The sequence below is a fragment of the Trachemys scripta genome, chromosome 15 (assembly GCF_013100865.1).
Source record: "Trachemys scripta elegans isolate TJP31775 chromosome 15, CAS_Tse_1.0, whole genome shotgun sequence".
In the NCBI taxonomy this organism is placed as follows: domain Eukaryota; kingdom Metazoa; phylum Chordata; order Testudines; family Emydidae; genus Trachemys; species Trachemys scripta.
Genome location: NC_048312.1, coordinates 28,803,126 through 28,823,466, shown reverse-complemented (window position 1 = coordinate 28,823,466; position 20,341 = coordinate 28,803,126). Strand labels below are relative to the sequence as shown.

The following is a 20,341-nucleotide window of genomic DNA, read 5'->3' as shown; positions in this document are numbered from 1 at the left end:
GCCCTGGCCTGGCCTGAGCGGACCTGGCCTGGACCCGGCCCCGGAACCTGACCCAGCCCGGACCGAGCGGACCCGGGCCCTGACCCGGCCGAGCAGCTCCAGCCCGGACCCGGACCAAGCGGACCCAGACCTGGCCGAGCGACTCCAGGCAGCACGGTAAGAGAGTGTTGGAAGAGGGCAAGGGAGTTCAGGGGGTTGTGGGCGGGGTAGATAGGGGTCAGGGTGGTCAGAGGGCAGGGAACAGGGGAATTGAATGGGGGAAGAGTCCCAGGGGGGCAATCAGGAATGAGAGGAGGGGTTGGATGGGGCAGCAGGGGGCAGTCAGGGGACAGGAAAGGGGGGTGGATGGGGCAAGGGTCCTGGGGGGGGGGTGTCAAAAACTTTAGGTAGGGTTAGCATGCATCCGCATACATTACGCAATGTATGTAATAGATAATTTTGTTATTTATATAGTTATGGAAAGTAAATAATACATGGAAGAAATAAAAGGTGTTTTTTTACATAGGTTTTTTTTTTTTTAAGTCATCCCTGTCGGGGCCCCGCACTTCCTAAGCCGGCCCTGATTCCAGGAGTGGGTGGGGGAGATTCTGTGGTCTGCCAGGTGCCGGGGGTCAGACGATGATTGTCATGGTCCCCTTCTGGCCTTAAAATCGGAGTCTGTGTGAAAACGGCTGGTGCAGAAGCGCTCTGGGTAAAAGCTCAGTCCTGCACCGTCAGTAAATTCCTGGTCAGGGGGTCGAGTAATGCTACTTCTTGCTTTGGCGCCACCTGCTGGCCGCGTTCTCACAACAGCTGCTTGGTGTTTTGGGTACAGTAGAACCTCAGTTACGAACACCTGCGGGAATGGAGGTTGTTTGTAACTCTGAACAAAATGCGCTTTCAAAAGTTTACAACTGAACAATGACTTAATACAGCTTTGAAACTTTACTCTGCAGAAGAAAAATCTGCTTTTAATCATCTTAATTTAAATGAAACAAGCACAGTTTTCTCACCTTGTCAAATCCTATTTATGTTTCCCTTTATTTTGTAGGAGTTTACACTGAACACATTACTGCGCTGTAGTTGCTATCTTTGGCGCTGCTGCTGCCTGACTGTGTACTTCCGGTTCCAAAGGAGGTGTCTGGTGGACCAGTCAGTTTGTAACTCTGAGGTTCTACTGTAATGTTAGGTGGTCGGTAAGCCTGGTGGCTCAGTGCATTGCCGGCATGTCCAGGAGCTGAGGGGAGTGTGTGTGAGTGCCCTGTGCGAGAGGGAGGGGGCAAACCTGACAGATGGCAGTCAGATTGCTCCATGCACCACGGGAAGGCGCTGGGACACGAGGTAGAAGGCGCTATAAGAACCTGTCCAGGAGGGAGGCTGGAGGTTATAGTGCAGGGAGCTGAGGTGCCCAGGGGGGCTCACCCAGCCAGGCATAGTGCAGAATGTCCAGGGTGAATACTTGTCTACAGCACCCCCACGGTTAGTGGAGACCCCCCACTAGTGACTGCTCTCTAGGAGCCGCCAGGGTTTTGAAGGCTCCCCTCTCTTTGGCCTAGTCTTCACTTACCGGCTGGTCCGGAGGCACGCCATCGATGTTCTGGGATCGATTTATCGCGTCTGGTTAAGACGCGATAAATCGATCCCGGATCGATCCCGGAAGTGCTCACAATCGACGCCGGTACTCCAGCTCGCCGAGAGGAGTACGCGGCGTCGACGGGGGGAGACTTCCGGCCGCGTCTGGACCGCGGTAAGTCCGGAGTAAGGTACTTCGAATTCAGCTACGTTATTAACGTAGCTGAATTTGCGTACCTTAGTCCGAAGTCCGGACTAAGTGTAGACCAGCCCTTAGTCACAAGCAGCACTAGTCCCCCTACTCCAGCATGCAGCACATTCACTCAGCTTTGACCTCTGAGCTAGTTTTTAACCTACCTGAAGGGCAGAGGATCCACACCACCAACTGTGAAAGCGATGGCTACGGACCCAGGAGACCAAAGCAGCACACAGATGCTTCTTCCTTTCACCACGGGTCATCGGTTTACATGAGTTTAACTCTTTACGACTCTTCAGAAACGAGTTGCTGAGGGTTCAGGTTTTAGTGGGGTTGGAGTAGCCGACCCTATGGATGGATCTCTTGTTCCCTTTCTGGTTTGGCAGAACCTCCTCTACTCCAGGGGAAAACATTTTTCCTAGTATTTGCTTGGACATTTCTAACAGCTGTGGGGTCAGAGGGCTCTGCATCTCTTGCATATTTCTCTGTGCATTCCTCAGCACTCCAGGCTGGGTTTGGTTGTGTGGCCAAATCCTCCCCCCACCAAACAAAAGCTTTAATTTTCCCTAAGGGAAGGGATCCCTCGGCTTCACACAGCCACAGCGTTAGCCTCATATTATTTACAGGCCTCGTTAATATCTGCTGGTTTTGAGTACTTTCCCTGGGGAGGTTTCTGTTGCTGACATCCTTTTAGCATTGTCCAGCTGTTGGACCTGTTGGATGAGGGGCCCGTAGGCTTTATTACTTGAATCGCGGTGGAGAGTCTGATCAGGGCAGTACATCCTGCTCCTGTTTGCTACAGGACATGAGGCCATTAGAACAGTAGTTTGCTCAGCAGGAAGTAGTTGGTAATAATAAAAAAGAATAATATATGCCTATCTCATAGAACTGGAAGGGGCCCTGAAAGGTCATCGAGTCCAGCCCCCTGCCTTTACTAGCAGGACCAAGTACTGATTTTTTGCCCCAGATCCCTAAGTGGCCCCCTCAAGGATTGAACTCGCAACCCTGGATTTAGCAGACCAATGCTCAAACCACTGAGCTATCCCTCCCCCTTGTTAGGAAAATTATGGTCCTCCAATGATTTGTAGTGCCGCAGTGCCTACTGAGGCCAAACACCTGAGGTTTTTGGAGTAGGGTGAGGGTGCAGGAGAGGGAGGCTGAATCGTGGGAGTTGACACACTTCTCAGTGATCTGAGAGTTATAACACAAGCTCCCTTCTTGGTTTTTGCTTGTAGGAAGAGGTCACCTTGAGCATGCCGCTCCTGCTAGAATGCCAGTGCCTCTCCCAAGAGCTTTTTTGTTAACACTATTTGCAGTTCCTAGAGCAGTTTTGGCACAGAGCGAAGAGGAGGGATGAGGCTTAGTGAGCACTGATGGCTATTGCATAAACACAGTACCAGCATGCCTGGGGTGCCCCCTCTGTGACAGACCCTGGCCCCCACCACAGGGGTTCGCAACCTTTTCCTTTCTAAGGCCCCTGAGAACATGCTCTAAAAACTCCAGGGGCCACCTAGGCCCAATGAAGCTAAGATGCTCAGGCTTCATCTTCAGCCCCAGTTGGCAGGGCTTCAGCCCTAGGAGGTGGGGCTATAGCTTTCTGTCCCAGGCTTCAGGGCGGCTAACACTGGCCCTGCTTGGCAGACCCCTGAAGCCTTCTCGTGGTCCCCAGGGGGCACTAGACCTCTGGTTGAGAACCACTTTTAAATACAGCCTCCAACCCCCACATTCGAGAGGCTAGGGCTCTTCCTTGCTGCTGAGCTGGGGCTGGGTGCAAGGCAGTGACTAAAAGGGGAGCGGCTCCATTTCCAGTGCTCTGTTTAAAAACAACTGGAAGAGTCCACGTGGAGCAAAGCAAGAAAGAGCCAAGGGAGTGGCACTTAGAACACAGGGTCAGCTTTATTTTGAGCGGGTCAGGGAGTCCATCTGCCCCTTGCAACTCATCTCACCATGGCAGCCCGGGTGACGACGGTGCAACAGGGGGCTGTAGAAGTGGTAGGAACCTTGCACCCCAACCCTTGCACTTCCCTGCACTGAGAAATCACAAGGTACCAGGACCCCCGCAGGCTCAGTCCCCTTCCTGTGAGCCTCTTTCCCCCCCCACCCCCCACATTAAAGCATCAGTGGGTCTAAGTTTCCTGGGCCTGCTAACAGAGCCCCATGCCCCATGGCTGTGTAGTGAGGACTCTGAAAACCTCTCATCCATGCTCAGCTACAGAGTCGTTAAGGTTCAAACCCCACCCCCTCCATGGAGAATGGGTGCGCCGATCCCTTTGTGTAGTTAGACGCTCTGGCTCTGAGCCTCCTTTGGCCCAGTTACCATAGTCCTGAGGTCCAAGTCCCATCCAGCTTCTGCTCAGTGCCTCGAGGCCTCAGAATAGGAGTTTCCGTTAAGGTGGTGCTAGATTTTTCCCTTCTTTATCTGAAGAGGCATCAGCTACAAGGTGCTGGATAGGATGTTCTGGTGCCAAGAACTGGGCATAGATCTCCAGCATACCCCAAAAGGAAAAAGGTTCTTGCATTTTTACTGTACTTAAAAAACAAAAACAAAAAAACCCACCCCCCACAACACAGCTGACCTCCCGTCAGACCAGGCACAGTTCCTGTTTCTTTTAAAAAATAAATATTTATAAACAAAGGGAAGAGAGTTGAAGAACTACAATGTTAAAAACTGTCCTGCCAACAGCACCAATGTCTTTTGCATGTAAAATCACAAGAACAGGTTGTACACCGACACATCAATATAATACACAGTCGAACGGCCCTCCCCTTTCATGCGCTGCTCGGGTCCCCTCCACTGCAGGACTCCACATCTCCGAGATCACAGGGACCAACTCCTCCATGCTGCTCGCCAGTGCTGGGTCGGGACTGCTCAGTCTCCCTTGGTGATCAGGTCCTCAATATATGCATCCAGCTCATCGTCAGTATTAATATCGATGTCCTGAAACCAAAGGCGCAAGAGGAGGTTACTTACCTGTAACAGGAGGTTCTTCGAGATGTACGGTCTCGTATCTGTATTCCACTGAGGGCTCTGGACACATGGCCCATGTGTCCAGAGCCAAGAATTTGAAAGTAGTAGTGTTCGCTGGTATGCACATCTGCCCTTGCTTCGCCTCATGGTTTGTCCAAGGTAATAAAAGGCAGGGCGGACTGACCACAGCCTCAGTTCCTTCTCCCCCACAAACTGAACAGATTCGCAGCAGAGGGAAAGGAGGGTGGGAAGTGGAATACAGACAGGGAGCACACATCTCGAAGAACCTCCAGTTGCACGTAAGTAATCTTCCCTTCGTCGAGCGATGGTCCCTACTGTATTCCACTGAGGGTGATTAACAAGCAGTACCTAATTTGGAGGAGGGTGCAAGGAAGAGGATGGAATGGTGGACCGGAAGACAGCTGTGCCAAACAAGGCATCCCTCCCAGAGTTTTGCACCAAAGTGTAATAAGCAAGGAAGGTTTGTACTGAACTCCACACGGCTGCCCTGCATATGTCTGAAAGCGGTACATTGTGAAGGGTGACCGTAGTAGATGCTTGAGCTCTTGTGGAATGGGCTCTCTCCCCCCAAAGAGTGGAGGCTGTCCCAATAACCAACAGCATAATGCACCCCGAAATCCACTTAGACATCCTCTGTGTGGAGATTGCCTGCCTCTTAATCCTTTCAGTGACAGCAATAAACAGTCTAGGGGACTTCCTCAATGGTCTCGTCCTCTGCAGGTAGAAGGCCAAGGGCTCTGAAGAGGTTGAGGGAGTGAAGGCGCCGCTCCGCTGCTGAGGCATAAGGCTTCAGCAAGAAAGCAGATAAGTGCATGGATTGGTTGAGATGAAAGCAAGAAACAACCTTTGCAGAAACTTGGGATGCTGGCGCAGGGGAACTGTGTCACTATGGAACACAGGGGGGGGGGGGGGGGGGGGTCTCCCATCATTGCCCCAGTTCACTGATCCGTCTCACGGGAAGTAATAGCCCCAGGAAGGCACGGAAAGGAGGGATGGAAGGCACTAAGAAGAGGAGGTAGTCCAAAAAACAGGGAAGTCCTCAGGGACAAGGCCTCTCTGTTGGGCCCAGGAGGTGTAGCGCTTCTACTTGGCCAACTAGGAATACCTTGTGGACTCTTTCCTACTGCTTGAGAAGATGTCTTAGAATTATAGGACTGGAAGGGCCTCGAGAGATCATCTAGTCCAGTGCCCAGCACTCACAGCAGGACTAAGTATTATCTAGACCAGCCCTGACAGGTGTTTGTCTAACCTGCTCTTAAAAATCTCCAATGATGTACTGCCAACGAACATTCCCATTCTAGCAAAGATGCCCAACCAAAAACCAAGCTCTGAGGTGAAGTATCTGTGGATCAGGATGCCTGATCCTGCTGCCGTGTTGCGTGAGCAGCTCCAGGAAAGTTGGCAGAGGAAGCAGGGGAGAAGCTGACAGGAGAAGGTGGGGAAACCAGAACGGGGTGATCAGAATAATTGTGGTCTTCTCCCTTCTGATCTTGTGGGGGACTTGTGGCAGCAGTAGTAGAGGGGGAAAGGTGTAATTGATCCGGTCTGACCAGTGGAGGACAAGGGCATCGCCTTGGGAATGGGTTCAGAGCCCCCCCGGAGCAGCACGTACTGCACTTGCTGTTAGTGTGGGAGGCAAGGAGGTCCCTGGTTGGAGTCCCCCATAGGCTGAAAATGTCATTAACTACCGTGTTGTGAAGCTCCCAATCGTGATCGACTATGTATTTTCTGCTGAGAGAGTCCACAGTCATGTTCCGAGTCCCCAGAAGATAGGCTGCTGACAACAGGATCTTATGGGCAATGCACCAATCCCATAGATGAACCGCTTCCACACAGACTGTAGTTGACCTCATGCCCCCTTGTTAGATGATGTAATAAATGGTGGTGGTGTAGTCAGACACGATGAGAACATGATGAGAGTGAATGGACAGAAGAAATGCGCGAGTCTCTCCATACCACCTGAAGCTCCAGGATATTGATGTGCATTCTAGATTCCCGAGGGATTCAAGACCTTTGCATCATGTACTCGCCCATGTGGGCGCCCCATCTGGCGAGTGATATGTTCGTGATGATCGTTGTGTCCAGGAAGGATGGGAGGAAAGGCATCCCGGTGCAGTCCTGGCTCAGGTCCATCCACCACCGGAGGGAGGAAAGCACCTCGAGGATAGGGGGGGTGAGAACTGACAGCAGAAAGTCCATAGTATGTCGCGTGGGTGAATAGACCTTCTGGAGCCACAGCTAAAGACGGCCAAGTCGAAGGTGAGTGAAGGCGATGACGTACGTGCAAGCTGCCATGTGGCCAAGGAGGAATAGGCAATTCCTGTCCGGAACAGAAGGACCGTTGACTACTCAGGTGACGAGTTCCTGCACAGTCTGGGACCTGGGACATGTTGAGACCATGCTGATGGAGGCCCCTATGAAATCCAGGGACAGTGTAGGAACCAGAGTTGATTTTTCGACATTTACTGTTGTAGTTATGTTCCTGAAGTGGGGATAGGGTCAAACCCTCTCTTGCTGAACGGGAAGATTCTGAAGGTGGATATTGAGGCCAGGACCCCCAGTGCGGCCAACAGGATGGATTCAGCAGATGCTGCAGAGGGCCCCATGGAGTGGGTTACTCGTGGCTTCTCTGCTGGGGGAGAGGAGGGTACTGCTATGAAGCTAGAGGCCCCTTTGGGTAACTTGTAGTGGCAGTAGCGGATGGGTGGCCCTTGTGCTCCATCCAAATCCTCTGATAATGAAAACTAGGATTTCGGTTCCAAAGGTGGTATTGTTGGAACCCTATAAACCAGTGGTTCCCAGCAAGGGTCTGGGGCCCCCTGGGGGGCCGCAAGCTGGTTTGGGGGGGTCCGCCAAGCATGGCTGGCGTTCGATTTGCTAGGGCCCAGGGCAGAAAGCGGAAGCCCCACCCTGGAGGACTGCAGCCCGGGGCCCTGAGCTCCAGCACCTGGGGCTGAAGCTGAAGCCTGAGCAACTGAGTTTTGCGGTGGCCTGGACAATTATCACCGGGCAATTACCCTGCTTCCTACCCTTAATGCCAGCCACAGCTTTTATACGGAGAAAAACAATTGTTGTGGTACAAGTGGCCCGTGGAGATTTTGTAGCATGTTGTGGGGGCATCAGAAAGAAAAAGGTTGAGAACCCCTGCTATAAACCATAGGGGAAAGGATAGAAGCACAATTCGACTGAGAAGTCTGGGCTGGAGATTGTACCTCCCTAGGCACAGACTGTAGAGGAAGGCTTAGGGACCTCGCTTCCCCTATAGCAAACCGTTCATGAGGCCCAGGCGCCATCTCCAACCTCTCCAGAGTCAGTGGCATCTGCTCTGTAGCTGGAAGCAGGGCTGGAGCGGAGGACTGTTTCAAAGCCGCCAGTTCCCTTGACTTAGGGCAGGCTGACTTGGAAGGTGTGTGCGTCTCGGTGCTCGGTACTGGCCGATCCACTGGCCTGTGTGATTTCTTGTCATGCTTGTGAGCCTGCGAACGCACGACTTCTCCATGGCTGGAACTCGTGGAGGGTGCGTCCTCCTCCTTGGGCCTGGAGGAAGACTTACTGCTGTGCATATGGCATATGCTTCCTTGCCTCTCGAGTAGACCCCAGCATGGGGTCCGTAGTACTGGTACCAGCAGAACTGGACTCGATCTCCGTGGTCAGAGACGCGTTCTTGGGTTTCTCAGGCTGATGTACAGCGGGGGTGCCCTGGCCTGGATCTCACTGCAGCTGCATGGAGACCTCCATGAGGTGCTTCTTGAGGCAGAGAGCCCGCCTTCCTGGTTACAGCTTGGGAAGGACAAGCAGATATAACTTAGAGAATTTTTCACTTGACCAGAGCTCAAAGAGCCAGGAAGCAACACCTAGATGAAATGTGGGCTTCTCCCAAGCAGTAGAGGCAGTGTTGTTGTTCGCTACTGATTGAGAACAAGCATGGGCAGGAGGCGCAGACCTTAAACCCTGGCATCTTCGATATAATCCAGTACAGGTATGGGTGCTGGGTTGGGGTAGAGAGACAGGTAAATGGATTCCCCAAAGTCTCTTATCGCCTAAAAACTTCTACTAGACATCAAACTACAGTAAAAACAGCAAAAACTAGGCTAAAACCAACTATGTAAAATTCTGACTTTTTTTTTTTTTTTTTTTTTAAGTAGGTATGACTCAGATCAAGTGGCGGTGAGAAGGAACTGAAGATGTGGGCAGTTTGCCTCACCCTTTGCCTCCTCAGTCAAAACCATAAGGCAAAGCAAGGGCGCGTGTGTGGGCCAACTGACACCACCACTTTCAAATTCTCTAGCTCCAGATGCATGGCACATATGTAAACCCTCAGTGGAATACAATCGGGACCATCACTTGAAGAAGAGATGTTACGGCAGAAACATCAGGGGCAGGGGATGGGAAGCAGGGAGAGAAATGCTGTGATCTCTCTCTTCAGACGACTCTGCAGCAACCCTTGCCATAACTTTCCTGTTAATCCCCCTCAAGCCCAGCCTGCAGGACTCATTGTTATTCCAGGAGTGAAGAACTTCACACGTTTACACTGCAGATGAATACTTACCGGTAGTACTACCAGCTTTCCTAGCTGTGGCCTCATTAATAGCCAACCAGGCCCCAAAGCCTATCAAAGCCCTGATGCTCCCCTCCCACCTTACAACCCTACACTCAAGTTTCCACATCAGACACCGTCCTGCTTTAGAACTGGGCAGAAATTATCTCCAGAGCACATCACCACTTCTTAACCAGTCCCAAGGATTGCTACTGAGACATATGAAGCACTCTCTCTCCCCAGGAGCAGAGCACAGAGCTTCTTCTACACACATGGTCCCTGGTGACACAGAAAGCCAAAGCCAAAGGATGTTTCTCCTCTGCCTAGCTGTTGGTATAGTCAATGACACCTGAGGACAGTGGGGTGTAAACCAGAACTCCCCACTCACTCACGCAAAGGGCAGCATCACGGACCCCCACACAAGTTATAAGACAGTGAAGAATCAGGCTCTGGGAATTTAACCCCACCTGCAACACAGAACACTGAGTTACTGAGGACCAAAGACAAAGCTGGAATGTAATCAAGTCGTGGACTAAGTGAAGTCCTAACTTTCCCCAGCATCTCAGCTGGTCCCAATCCAGTGGCACTCAGTAATTCTAGTCTGCACCTGGGGTCTCACCCACCTCCTGCACTTTCTGCAGAAGTGCCACAATATTAGTCCTCAGCTTCTGCAGTTTCTCCTCTGTTTCCTTAAGTTTTCTCTCTGAGCTGCGGAGGTTTTCCTCACAGGCTTTGGCCCGGGCGTCAGCACGAGTCTGATAGGAATTGCACAAGTTCTGCAGACCCATCTCGTACTGTTTGAAATATTCTTTCTGTGGGTAGACAAAAAAGTGAGTCAATACGCTGTGACAAGTGGCAAGATCAAGCAACACCAAAGCCCCACGCCCAGCAGAATTCCCCCAACAGCTGCAATCTGCCCATAGTAATGAAGGGAACTCCAGATGCCGACCTCTGATACTGCCTGGGAAACAATAGGAAAAGAGTCCCCAGTTACACTGTTCATTTCTGGATTTTACCATAGAAAGTTAGCAGACAGACAGGCTGCCCTGTTCCTCCAAGAGCAGAGCCCAAAGCTCAGAAATGGACTCTAACATGTATCCTTCCTCACTCTGCAGCCATAGAAGTCCCACACACCCTGCTCCCACTGTTCCACTGTAGTTTCCTCCCTGGTTTACTGGTAGAAGCATCCAGGCAGAGCTAATATGAAGTTGATTTGCCTAGCAAAGGACATCAGCATCTGATCACCATCCATCCCATTTGTTTTACATTATAAAAACTGTGCCTTCATTTACCTGATTAAAAAAGAAGAAAGATGGATGGAAAACCCCTGAGAAAATCCAGTAATAAAACCGAAAGCTTTGTTTCACAGGCTAGTTAAGGTTACCTTGTGACAACAAAGTCCTAGCATTTCTAAACCTGGGCAGCATGATCCTCAGTGGATCAAGAGAGGCACTTGCTGGCTCACACTGCATCCGCTGACAGAGGGATGAGGAGGGGGAGAAATCAGCAGAACTCCATGATCATTCACCATTTGGCATCCCAACAGATCTTCTCTGAAGAGCGATGATTTGGTAAAATAAACGTTGCGTTCACATTTCCTCAGGAGGATGTACACTCCAGAAACATCCATTTGACCCCCCTATTCCCAAAGCAGAGAAACCCAGGATCTGAAAATTTTCCATTTGTAGACCCAGCACAAGTTTAGAGTTAAAGAGAAGCACTGAACTCACCAGAGGAAAAGCCATCAATTCTTCTGAACTCATGGAACTCAGCTCCTTCTTGGAGATGGGAAAATTTGGAGGTAAGAAGTACCGCAAACAATTCCTACCCAAGAGAAAACAAGCACCCACAGGTAGCGTTTAAAGTCTTGTTTGGAGATTGAAATGTTCACAAATGGTAACTGCTGTGAGCACCAAATAAACCCACCGGAGTGTCTGGACTAGCAAATCCACAGTCTCCTGGTTGCTGCTGGGACCGGTGGTGTCTGGCTCAATTCGGGCACAGTCTGAGGTAGAAGGCTCAGCTGCAACCTCCTCTTCTTCCTGCTGTGTGTCTGGACTCTGATGCTCTGGAGAGGGAGGCTTCATCAACCGTACATCCTCACTGCCCTTCTCTACCCTAGGGGGGTAGCAGGGAGTCACATACTAGCCAGACCCTGTCACTCTGACAACAGCTCCTAGATTACACCACTTCTTCCAGAGCCACCCCCTACATACAGATGCCTGTTCCCTTCACAATCACAGAGCAGCTTTCTCCAAACATTCCCGTGTACACAACCTTCCCAACGTAAGAACGGATTATTCCTCTCTTCAGCACCTGCGAAAATGTAACAGGGTCCCCCCACTCCTCCCTGTTGAAGGGGGAGCATCTCCAGAGCTCCCGCAGCCAAAGAGAATGGTTAATTACCAGCGATCTCTCGGTGTGGTGTCTGTAGGTACGTAATCGAATTTCACCTTCCAGCGTATGGCATGCTTGCCCATCTCCACAGCCGTGACACGGCCTGTGAACCATGCCTTGTTCACTCGTACCTCCACATGCAGCCCTTTGTCTGAGACACAGAAGAGTAGGCATTAGGGGGTTTGGACAGATGCTGAAAGCACATTTCACACAGCTTTTTCAGGAGGGAAGCTCATGTTTCCTCAGTACTCTGCTGGGAATGAACCCAGGTTTACGGAGGCGACGCTCCCGAGCTTCCCAGGTGTGGGGCGGGAAAGATTTACCGATGGAGCAACAAGCTGCGACGTGGGCCTCGTCGAGGCAGTAAAGGCACCTCTGATGCTTGTTGCTCACAGAGAATGAGCACGGGCAGGAAACACAGTTCTTAAACCCCAGAATGCGGGGCATAGTCCCAGGGGAAGAAAGGTCCCCGAACTAATGCTAACTTACTTACTAATTAATTAATCAATGAATCTATAACTACTATATACACTAGCAACAACTATATACAACTACCTACGCGAACGGACAAGGTCACACACTCAGTCAAGCTAAAAGTGCAAAGGGACAGGGGTTCCTATTCAGGCCATGTGGTGATAAGAGGGAATTGGAGAGGAACCAACCCACACAACCTATTAGCCCCTCAGCTGTGAGCAGGGGCGGTGAATTGTATGGGCCCATGGTGCCCAGGCTTCACCAATATTCAGGGGCCAGGGGCCTGGCTCCACCAATGTTTGGAGCTGGGACTCTCCCCTGGCCCTGCCTGCCGCCCCCCCGCGCCTCCCACTTGCTGCCCCTGTGCACCTCCCCGGGTCCCAGAGCGTCCCTGCCTCTCCCCTGCAGCTCCAAGCTGACTCTGCTCCGCTGGCTCCCAGCATCAACTGCTGCCGCAGGGTCCTAGTGCCCCCCCCCCATCCACCAGTGGCAGGGCAGGCTGCCCTTACCCTGCCCTTCCGCCTCAGACCCTTCCCTTTTCTGGTGGGACCCTCCACCAGCACAGCCCCCCTACCCACAGTCACTGCTCCTGCCCCATGCTGGGCAAGAGGAAGCCCCAACCCTCACCCCCAGTGAGGGGCAGCAGCAGGGGAGGAGGCGCACATGTGATGGAAGCCCCCCCAGGCACCCACCACAGGGGAGGTGAGGAGGCTTCCTGTACCTGAGAAGGGGTGCAGTGAGAATGGTGCAGGGTGAGTGTGCTGCCGGGGGGTGGGGGGACCCTCCTCCAGAGCTCACTGCTGCCAGCGGGGGGAGGGTTGGGAGGAATCCTCCTCTCTGGCCCCAGCCCCGGGGCAGCCTGCCTGCACCCCAAACTCCACATCCCCTACCCTACCCCAGAGCCCTCACCCCCCCAGCACCCTACCCTCTGCCCTATCCCTGAGCCCCTCCCACATCCTAAACCCCTCATCCCCAGCACCCTACCCTCTACCCTAGCCCTGAGCCCCTCCCAAACTCCCCTTCCCCAGCCCCACCCTACATCCCTCACCCCAACCCTCTGCCCTAACCCTGAGCCCCCTCCTACAGCCCAAATCCCTCATCCCCAGCCTCACAGCCCTCACCCCTGCAACCCTCCCACCTCCAAACTCCCTCCCAGAGCCTGCACCCCAATTTGCTGCCCCAGCCCAGGGCCTGCACCCCAGACCTCTTCCCCCGACCCAAACTCCCTCCCAGAGCCTTAGGCAGGTGGGGGGCAGAGTTTGGGGGGAGGAGGGTGCGGGTTCTGGGCACCACCAAAATTTCTATAAACCTGCCACCCCTGGCTGTGAGCACAAGGGGACACATGACGCATGTGTGGGTCAACGGACACTGCTAAGGAAAGCTTCCAGGCTCAGGCGCATGGCATCCATGCACACCCACATATGGAATACATACAGGGACCAGCACTCGAAGAAGAACCTAGAGTTTTCACCACCCTTCACGTGTCCAGGGAATGGGACATGAGTCACTCCCCTTTGTGGAAGTTTTTCCTGTAACCCACGAAACGGATCGAACTGCCTGGGAACGAGTGAGGGGGCTACACTCCACAGACAGCCCTGCTGACCCTTTGCGGCAGTACACTAAACAGCAGAGCTCACTGATTCATGCAATGAGGCCCAAAGCCCCCTTCACCGTTAATATAAATGTGCAGCCCAGAGATTACAGGTCCCAGCATGCCACGTTTCAGCATGGTCAAAGCAACCTTAGCCACAATCAGTTAAACTGTATGTAAATTCCTTGGGGTTGGGCAAACCATGGTCACTTCTGGCACAAACATGGTAACTCCAAGTTTAATGGTTTGCTCCTCACCTTTTTGGGCTTTTTTCAGATCTGCTAGTTCCTCCTCCCCTGCACTGTCTGTGAGCTGCAAGTATAAGGAGCTCATGTTAGCCATCGCCCAGGAAGATCATGAGAGCTCACTAGCCACAGGGAACCCACTGCAATCCTCACCTCAACCACCACCTCGTTTGAGTCCTTCTTCTCCTCTTTCACTACCACAAATTTGCCCCGTTTCGTTTTCTCCTTCTTCTGCTCCACTTCTTCCTCAGCTCCATCCTCCACGGTGTTAAATGTCCTCTTGCGGATGCTGGAGGCCTGCTGAGAGCAAGTGATTTCTGGCTGAATCTCAAGAGTGCCACCAACCATCCATTTCAAGGGGGTAGGCTTTCACACGAGCTCAGTGCCTCTACAGCCACCTAAATAAAGTAGCCAGGGTTTCAAAAGAGCTCAGCACCCAGCAGGTCCAGCTAAGGACAATGGGAGCAGCTGGGTGCCGAGCCATTTTGAAAATCTGACCATAAGACTTTCTACAGAAGATCCTAGCACATATCATATCACACATATATCCACCCATGCCACAAGGAATAGCCACGAATACCACCAGTATCCTTCATCACCATGCACCTGTTGCCATGTTTCTACCCCATGCAGGGCAATCACTGGGGGTCTCACAGCAAGCAGCTGGGGCAAGTGATCCCACTGAGGATATATCGTTGAGCTCTCCCCTAGCACAGTACGGTTCTTCTATCCTATGCAATTAATATAGTGTGCGGGGAGGGGTCTCTCACACCTGGAGGTAAGGAAGATGCTGGATAAACACTAGGTTTGTCCAGGCTGAGGGATAGGGCTTTGATGATCTCCCATCCTACCAAATAACAGACTCACCTGGGGAGGTTTGAGTGCTGCAGGTTTTTTCAGCACCGGCGTCTTTACAATTTTGGGGCTGGGAGTCTCACGCTGGCTCATGGAATTCTGCAGAAGCATGGGGGGTGGCCTCCCCACCTGGATGGGTTTGGCAGGAGTCCTGACAACTGTGCTGTTTGACTTTCCCGCAGTCACAATATGCTGCTGTGTCCTGGAAGTACTAGCTTCCTCCCTGGATAGCACACTTGCCAGTTTGGGGGTGCTGATGGCTGGCCGAGCCAGGGGGGCCTTTCGCAGTTGGCTGATGGACTTGGGGGGAGGCGGCGGCGGCCTGCTGGGAGCATTTTTAATTACATCGGGTAAAGGAGGAGATCGCGGGCGTTGAGGTCTGCTCAGTGATTGGGAGTCCTGGGAGAGGAGAGTGCGCAGGATAGAGGAAGAATAAAGAGTCAGGAATGGCTCACAGAATAGTTTAGTATGGTACTGGAACACACAGGTCTGCAGCAGTATAGGAGCTGTGGTACTTACCTCCACGATAGGCCGTGTGGTCACTTCCAGAGGCAATTTCTTCAGGTCAGCCTGGGACCGGATTGGAGTTGTTTTCTGTGGTAAAACAAGAACAAGGTCATTTTAAAAGATATCAGTGTTTCCCTGAAACCCACCCTGTTAGCAGGTGGTGATCGTGCGGGGAATGTTAAACAGGTACTGCTGGATCACTAAGGCAGGTGGCTCACCACCCCATCTAACTATAAAAAAATGTGGAGCGGCCCAATAAAGAGAGGACACAGGCTGTGGACTGCTCAGCCCACAGGGAGGAGTCCAAAAAGAAGTGAAGCCTGAAGACTGAGCTGAACTTTGTTTTACTGCTGCTCGTTTTTTTTTACTAAAATAAACCCCAGGAGGTTTGAGGAACAGGATTTGGACTCTACGCTGCATATGTTCTCCAGTTCCATGATGCCTCCATCATCCAATTATTAAATTTTCAAATAAGCACCTTCATGCTTTCTCCTTTGCTGACCCTCACACGTGGGAGAAGCTCCCCATAAACATCCACAAAACGAATGCACTAACCTCCTTCAAAACACTCCTTAACATTCTCTTTTTCCATTATGCCTACAAAAAACTTTAGTGGCTAGTCTGCTGGTATGCTAAGCCTACTATCTATCATACTGACCAGTATTGTCCTTGTTTCCTTGTACTCTCTAGTCTATCTGCATCTATCTGATGTCTTGTCTTACACTTAGATGGGACGTTCCTTGGGAGAGTGAATGTCTTTTTGTTTGGTTTGTACAGAGCCTAGCACATGGGGGTCCTGATCCTTGACTAGGGCTCCTAAGTACTACGGTAATACAAATAAAATGAGAGAGGATTGAGAAAGACATTTAACTCAGCAAAATTCATTTGCCCAAGGAGGCGTCTCAGATTCTCTCTACCATGCTCAGCTCTAGGTCTCTAGATTCACCTGCAGAGCCTCCAGTTTCTCCTGCTGCTGGCGAATTTTCTCCGTCAGCTGCTTCTGCTTCTCCTCTTGTGATCTGAAGTCCTTTTTCAGTGTTCCCAGGGGCACCTTCTGCTTCTGCTCTGAAGCTTCACACCTACAATAGAGAAAATGATAATAGACAAACTCAGCAAGAGACCAAAACGTGACTTTCAACAAGCTTTTACAGTTAGGGAGAGCAATATTGGCCTCAAAGAAACCTAGTTGTTTCCCTACTACTGCAATACCCTAATCTCAAGAACAATCAAAGATTCACAGGTTTTAGCCAGCCAGAAATGCAAACACAGAAGCTTACTGGCTTTACAATTGAAGGGTTAAAAACATAGTCTTTAAAACAAACCTATTTATGCTGGGAGCTCATTGGCATGAGCCACCCATTCAGAGAGCAGGGGCCACACAGGGAAATGCCACAGTCAACTATTCCGGCCAATGTTGCCTCCAACTGTCAGTTCCTTCATTACTGCTGACAACTGAGGAGATCCCTCTGGCTACCATCATAGAGTCCCTTTTAACTGGTTTTCCATCTATTCCTGAATTTTAAGCTGACTGGCACCAGTTTTCTTGCCCATCAGTTCTACTGCAGAGGGTGATATTTTGTGGGTTAATGATCTGGTATTTCTCTGTTTTCTGTATAGAAACACTGCCGTGGCTACCACAAACCCAATGAAAGGTCTCTGTGGTGCTTCTGCTTGGCAGCCTCTCGAGGCAGGCAGCCTCGCTCACCTCAGACTGTCCTCAAACATACTCTACACTGATGGTTTTAGACTCCACACTTGGCCTGTTATGCATATGTCAGGCTCCAGCGGCTTAATTTTTACTGCAACCTGACTGGTGTAGATGTGTGTGTCGTGGTTTGCACTGGAGTTCACAAGCTGTGGAGACCGAGCTTCACCAAGAACACCTGAGGACAGTGAGGACTCCTCGTCCCTACACCAGTACATTGAAGGAAGAGCATTAAGGAAACACTTGTGCTAGGGCAGTCTCCCTTGAGGAGAGGACAGTAGAAAGTGGTCGATGTGGTGGACAGATCAGTGTTCTCCCTCATGCTAACGAACAAAGGGGAAGGGTGATGAGTAGCTTGAACCATACTATGAATGTTGTCCCATGGCCATAAATGCATTGGGAGTACCCAACACATGCATTAGAAAAATCTCTGACCCAAGAGATCCTTGTGGAAGCAAGCATCACTGGGACATCTGCAGACAACATCTAGGCCTCTCTGATTAACAGGCTGGTGTGAAGCTATTATAGCTTACTGGATCCTTCTCTTTCCTGAACTTCTACCAGGGCCCTTCCTAGTTTAGGTACTGTATTTAAAGCACATTGAAGTCTTCTTCCCCAGCGGATGCAAAAGGTGTTCCACCAGGCAGTCCAGGGAAAATATCCAATTAGGAATGGGTTTACAAATGCTGCCCATTCAGATTACAGTGATCAGATGTGTCCACCTGCGCTGCAGAGCCCACACAGACACACGCTACACCCTGGGATCCTGGCAGCTTTGCTAATGAGAACACACAATGTTTTGGAGAGGAGGGCAGTCCCCGTGCCCTAAGGACTTTCAGACACTGGGTAATCCAAAGAGTGATGCCCTCACTCACATGGATAATCAGTCCACTGCACCATGTATAAGGAGAACATGGCTGCAGACAGTTGGAGTCCATTAATGATATAATCTCATGAGTAAATTCTTAATCAGAGAGTACTGGATCAAATCTTCCTCCAGTGGGAATACCAGAGGTGGATCTCTTAGGCTGTCTGTGCAGTTTTTTATTCTTGGCTTTAGGAAGAGACTGTTTTAGCATGGAACACTTCTCTCCATTGGGGAAGGAGACTCCTCGCTGCTTGTCCACCCGTGACTTAGGTAGCAATGGTCCTGGAAAGAATTCAGGAGGAACTGAAGGATCCGATAACCCAACAGCCTCACGTGGGCCAAGGCAGTCTGGTTCCTAATTCTGTGGCAGATACCCAAAGATGAATTTATCAGGCAAAGAGTCTAGCCTCAGATCCTCAATCAAAGCCAGTGCATCTCGCTGCCCCCAGCTTAGCAGCTCTGTCCCTGAGAACTTGGCTCATGAAAAGGCAAAGACCTCCAAACAAGTGAGATCAAGCTACAAGTCCCTCCACTGTGCATGTAAAGGTTTACAGTGGGGTGCAAACAGGTGCACAACGTCTTTTCTTGTTCTACACAAAAAGACTGCTTTGCTATTTTGTCACTTCTGAGTACAATTTAAAGACCAACTCCACCTTGTTTATATGGTAACTGTTTCAGCCTAGGTAAAAGAGCATCTGACAAAGCTAATGACAACTGCTGAGCCACTCAGTACCTGCAAGTTCAAGTTTCTTACATGGCAGATCTTATTCCTAGTGGCAGTCTCTTTAGCTTGAAGAGCTGCTAAGTTTCAGGTACTAATAACCCACCTTAGAGGAGATTTTACAAGGATAAGTCTGATTCATCACAATGTCTAAGTTTTATCCACAAGGTGGTGTTAGTGTTCCAACCTTAATAAACCTATCATCCTGTCAACAAACTGTTCACACCACAGGCCTATCCCAGCGAGGCCCTCCTCCACACTCTCAGACGCAGTTAAGTCTGAAGAATTCTACTTGAAACAGATTAGAAGCACCAGAGTTCACGCAACTCTTAGTTTACTGGATATCAATTCTTAGTGTATGAAGACTTTTATCGCATTCCACACTATTATTGCCTAACTCATGTTTGCCTCATACCATAAGCATCATTTCCTGCCAGCCCCAGCGATGCTGCAGTGTACAGAGGTATGCACTCGAGCGATGATTCACCCCTACAGAAAAGGAATAGGTCTCCATTTTAAGTTTCCACAAAACCTCTTTTCAAAATAGGGAGCACAAGTTCTCCCACCTCCTAAAGTTTTTATTTAATTCAGGAACTTTCTTATTCTGAGCTAGCCAAGAAGGCTATTTTGTTCAACTCATCCTCAAGTCTTTCTGTTTTTATACTTCATGCTTGTCTGGAGGTTTCTCTCCTTCCCCCAAACAAATCATCAATAAAGCTAAATTCTGGCTTACTTAATATGGCCTTTATTACTGCCTGTGTAGTTCTTCGCTTCCATTTGAAACACCCCTTGAGCTACTTATTTTCCAAGAGTGGGAATCCTATGATAATAGCATATTTAAGGAAACAGAATTACAGGTAAGTAATTTATCCTTCTTTAAAAGACATCTCAGAATTCTCTTATCCACCACCCCTCTCTAATAGGGATGTGGAATTTTCTTCCTCCCTGGAAGGTGAATCTGTCATTGAGACTGCATGGGTGCCAGTGTTTTTATGGAGGTGCTGACCAACTCCATAGTTAAGGCTGAGTTCCATTTTGCACTTAAAGCAGGGATTCGGACTTTGTTTTTATGAAAAAATACAACCCACCCTCCCCAAATTTCCAGTGCTTACTTTGAGTACAGAATGAATTAATTGAAAACTACTCCTTTAAGAAAGTTAGCACCTATGTCAGACTTTTCTTTTCCTGGATATTAACAGAATTACGCACACGTCAAACTTTCCAGGTAGTTAAAATTAATTGAATTTATCCAGCATTTTGCAACCCTTAACTTGTACCTCATCTTTGTTCTATGGGTGCCCCCAGTCATTAGCCCAACACCACTCTTCGCTTCAGACATCCCAACTGAAACCAACAAAGTGTGCGAGAGAGGGGGAAGCGGGAAGGTCCCCCCAGAGGAAGAGTGTCAAAGAAGATAATCCCCTCATTTGGGTTGCCGCAAACAAATTAGGTCACCTAATGGTAACATTGTTAACTAGTTTCAGAATAGCAGCCGTGTTAGTCTGTATCCGCAAAAAGAAGAACAGGAGTACTTGTGGCACCTTAGAGACTAACAAATTTATTAGAGCATAAGCTTTCGTGGACTACAGCCCACTTCTTCGAAAGCATATGCATCCGAAGAAGTGGGCTGTAGTCCACGAAAGCTTATGCTCTAATAAATTTGTTAGTCTCTAAGGTGCCACAAGTACTCCTGTTCTTCTTTTTG

At 50.3% G+C, this 20,341-nt stretch overlaps 1 protein-coding gene across 1 annotated transcript in view; it reads right to left on the bottom strand.

The window, feature by feature from the left end:
* Positions 1-4,350: 4,350 nt before the first annotated feature.
* The window catches only part of MORC2 (MORC family CW-type zinc finger 2), a gene marked incomplete in the record, with an annotated part of 92,981 nt that continues 76,990 nt past the window's right edge, over positions 4,351-20,341 (bottom strand). Inside the window, 10 exon segments of the mRNA XM_034791492.1 lie at positions 4,351-4,685; positions 9,897-10,085; positions 11,004-11,097; positions 11,200-11,391; positions 11,680-11,821; positions 13,993-14,047; positions 14,134-14,277; positions 14,848-15,234; positions 15,355-15,429; positions 16,289-16,421. Of these exon segments, the coding sequence (XP_034647383.1) occupies positions 4,617-4,685; positions 9,897-10,085; positions 11,004-11,097; positions 11,200-11,391; positions 11,680-11,821; positions 13,993-14,047; positions 14,134-14,277; positions 14,848-15,234; positions 15,355-15,429; positions 16,289-16,421 (1,480 nt within the window).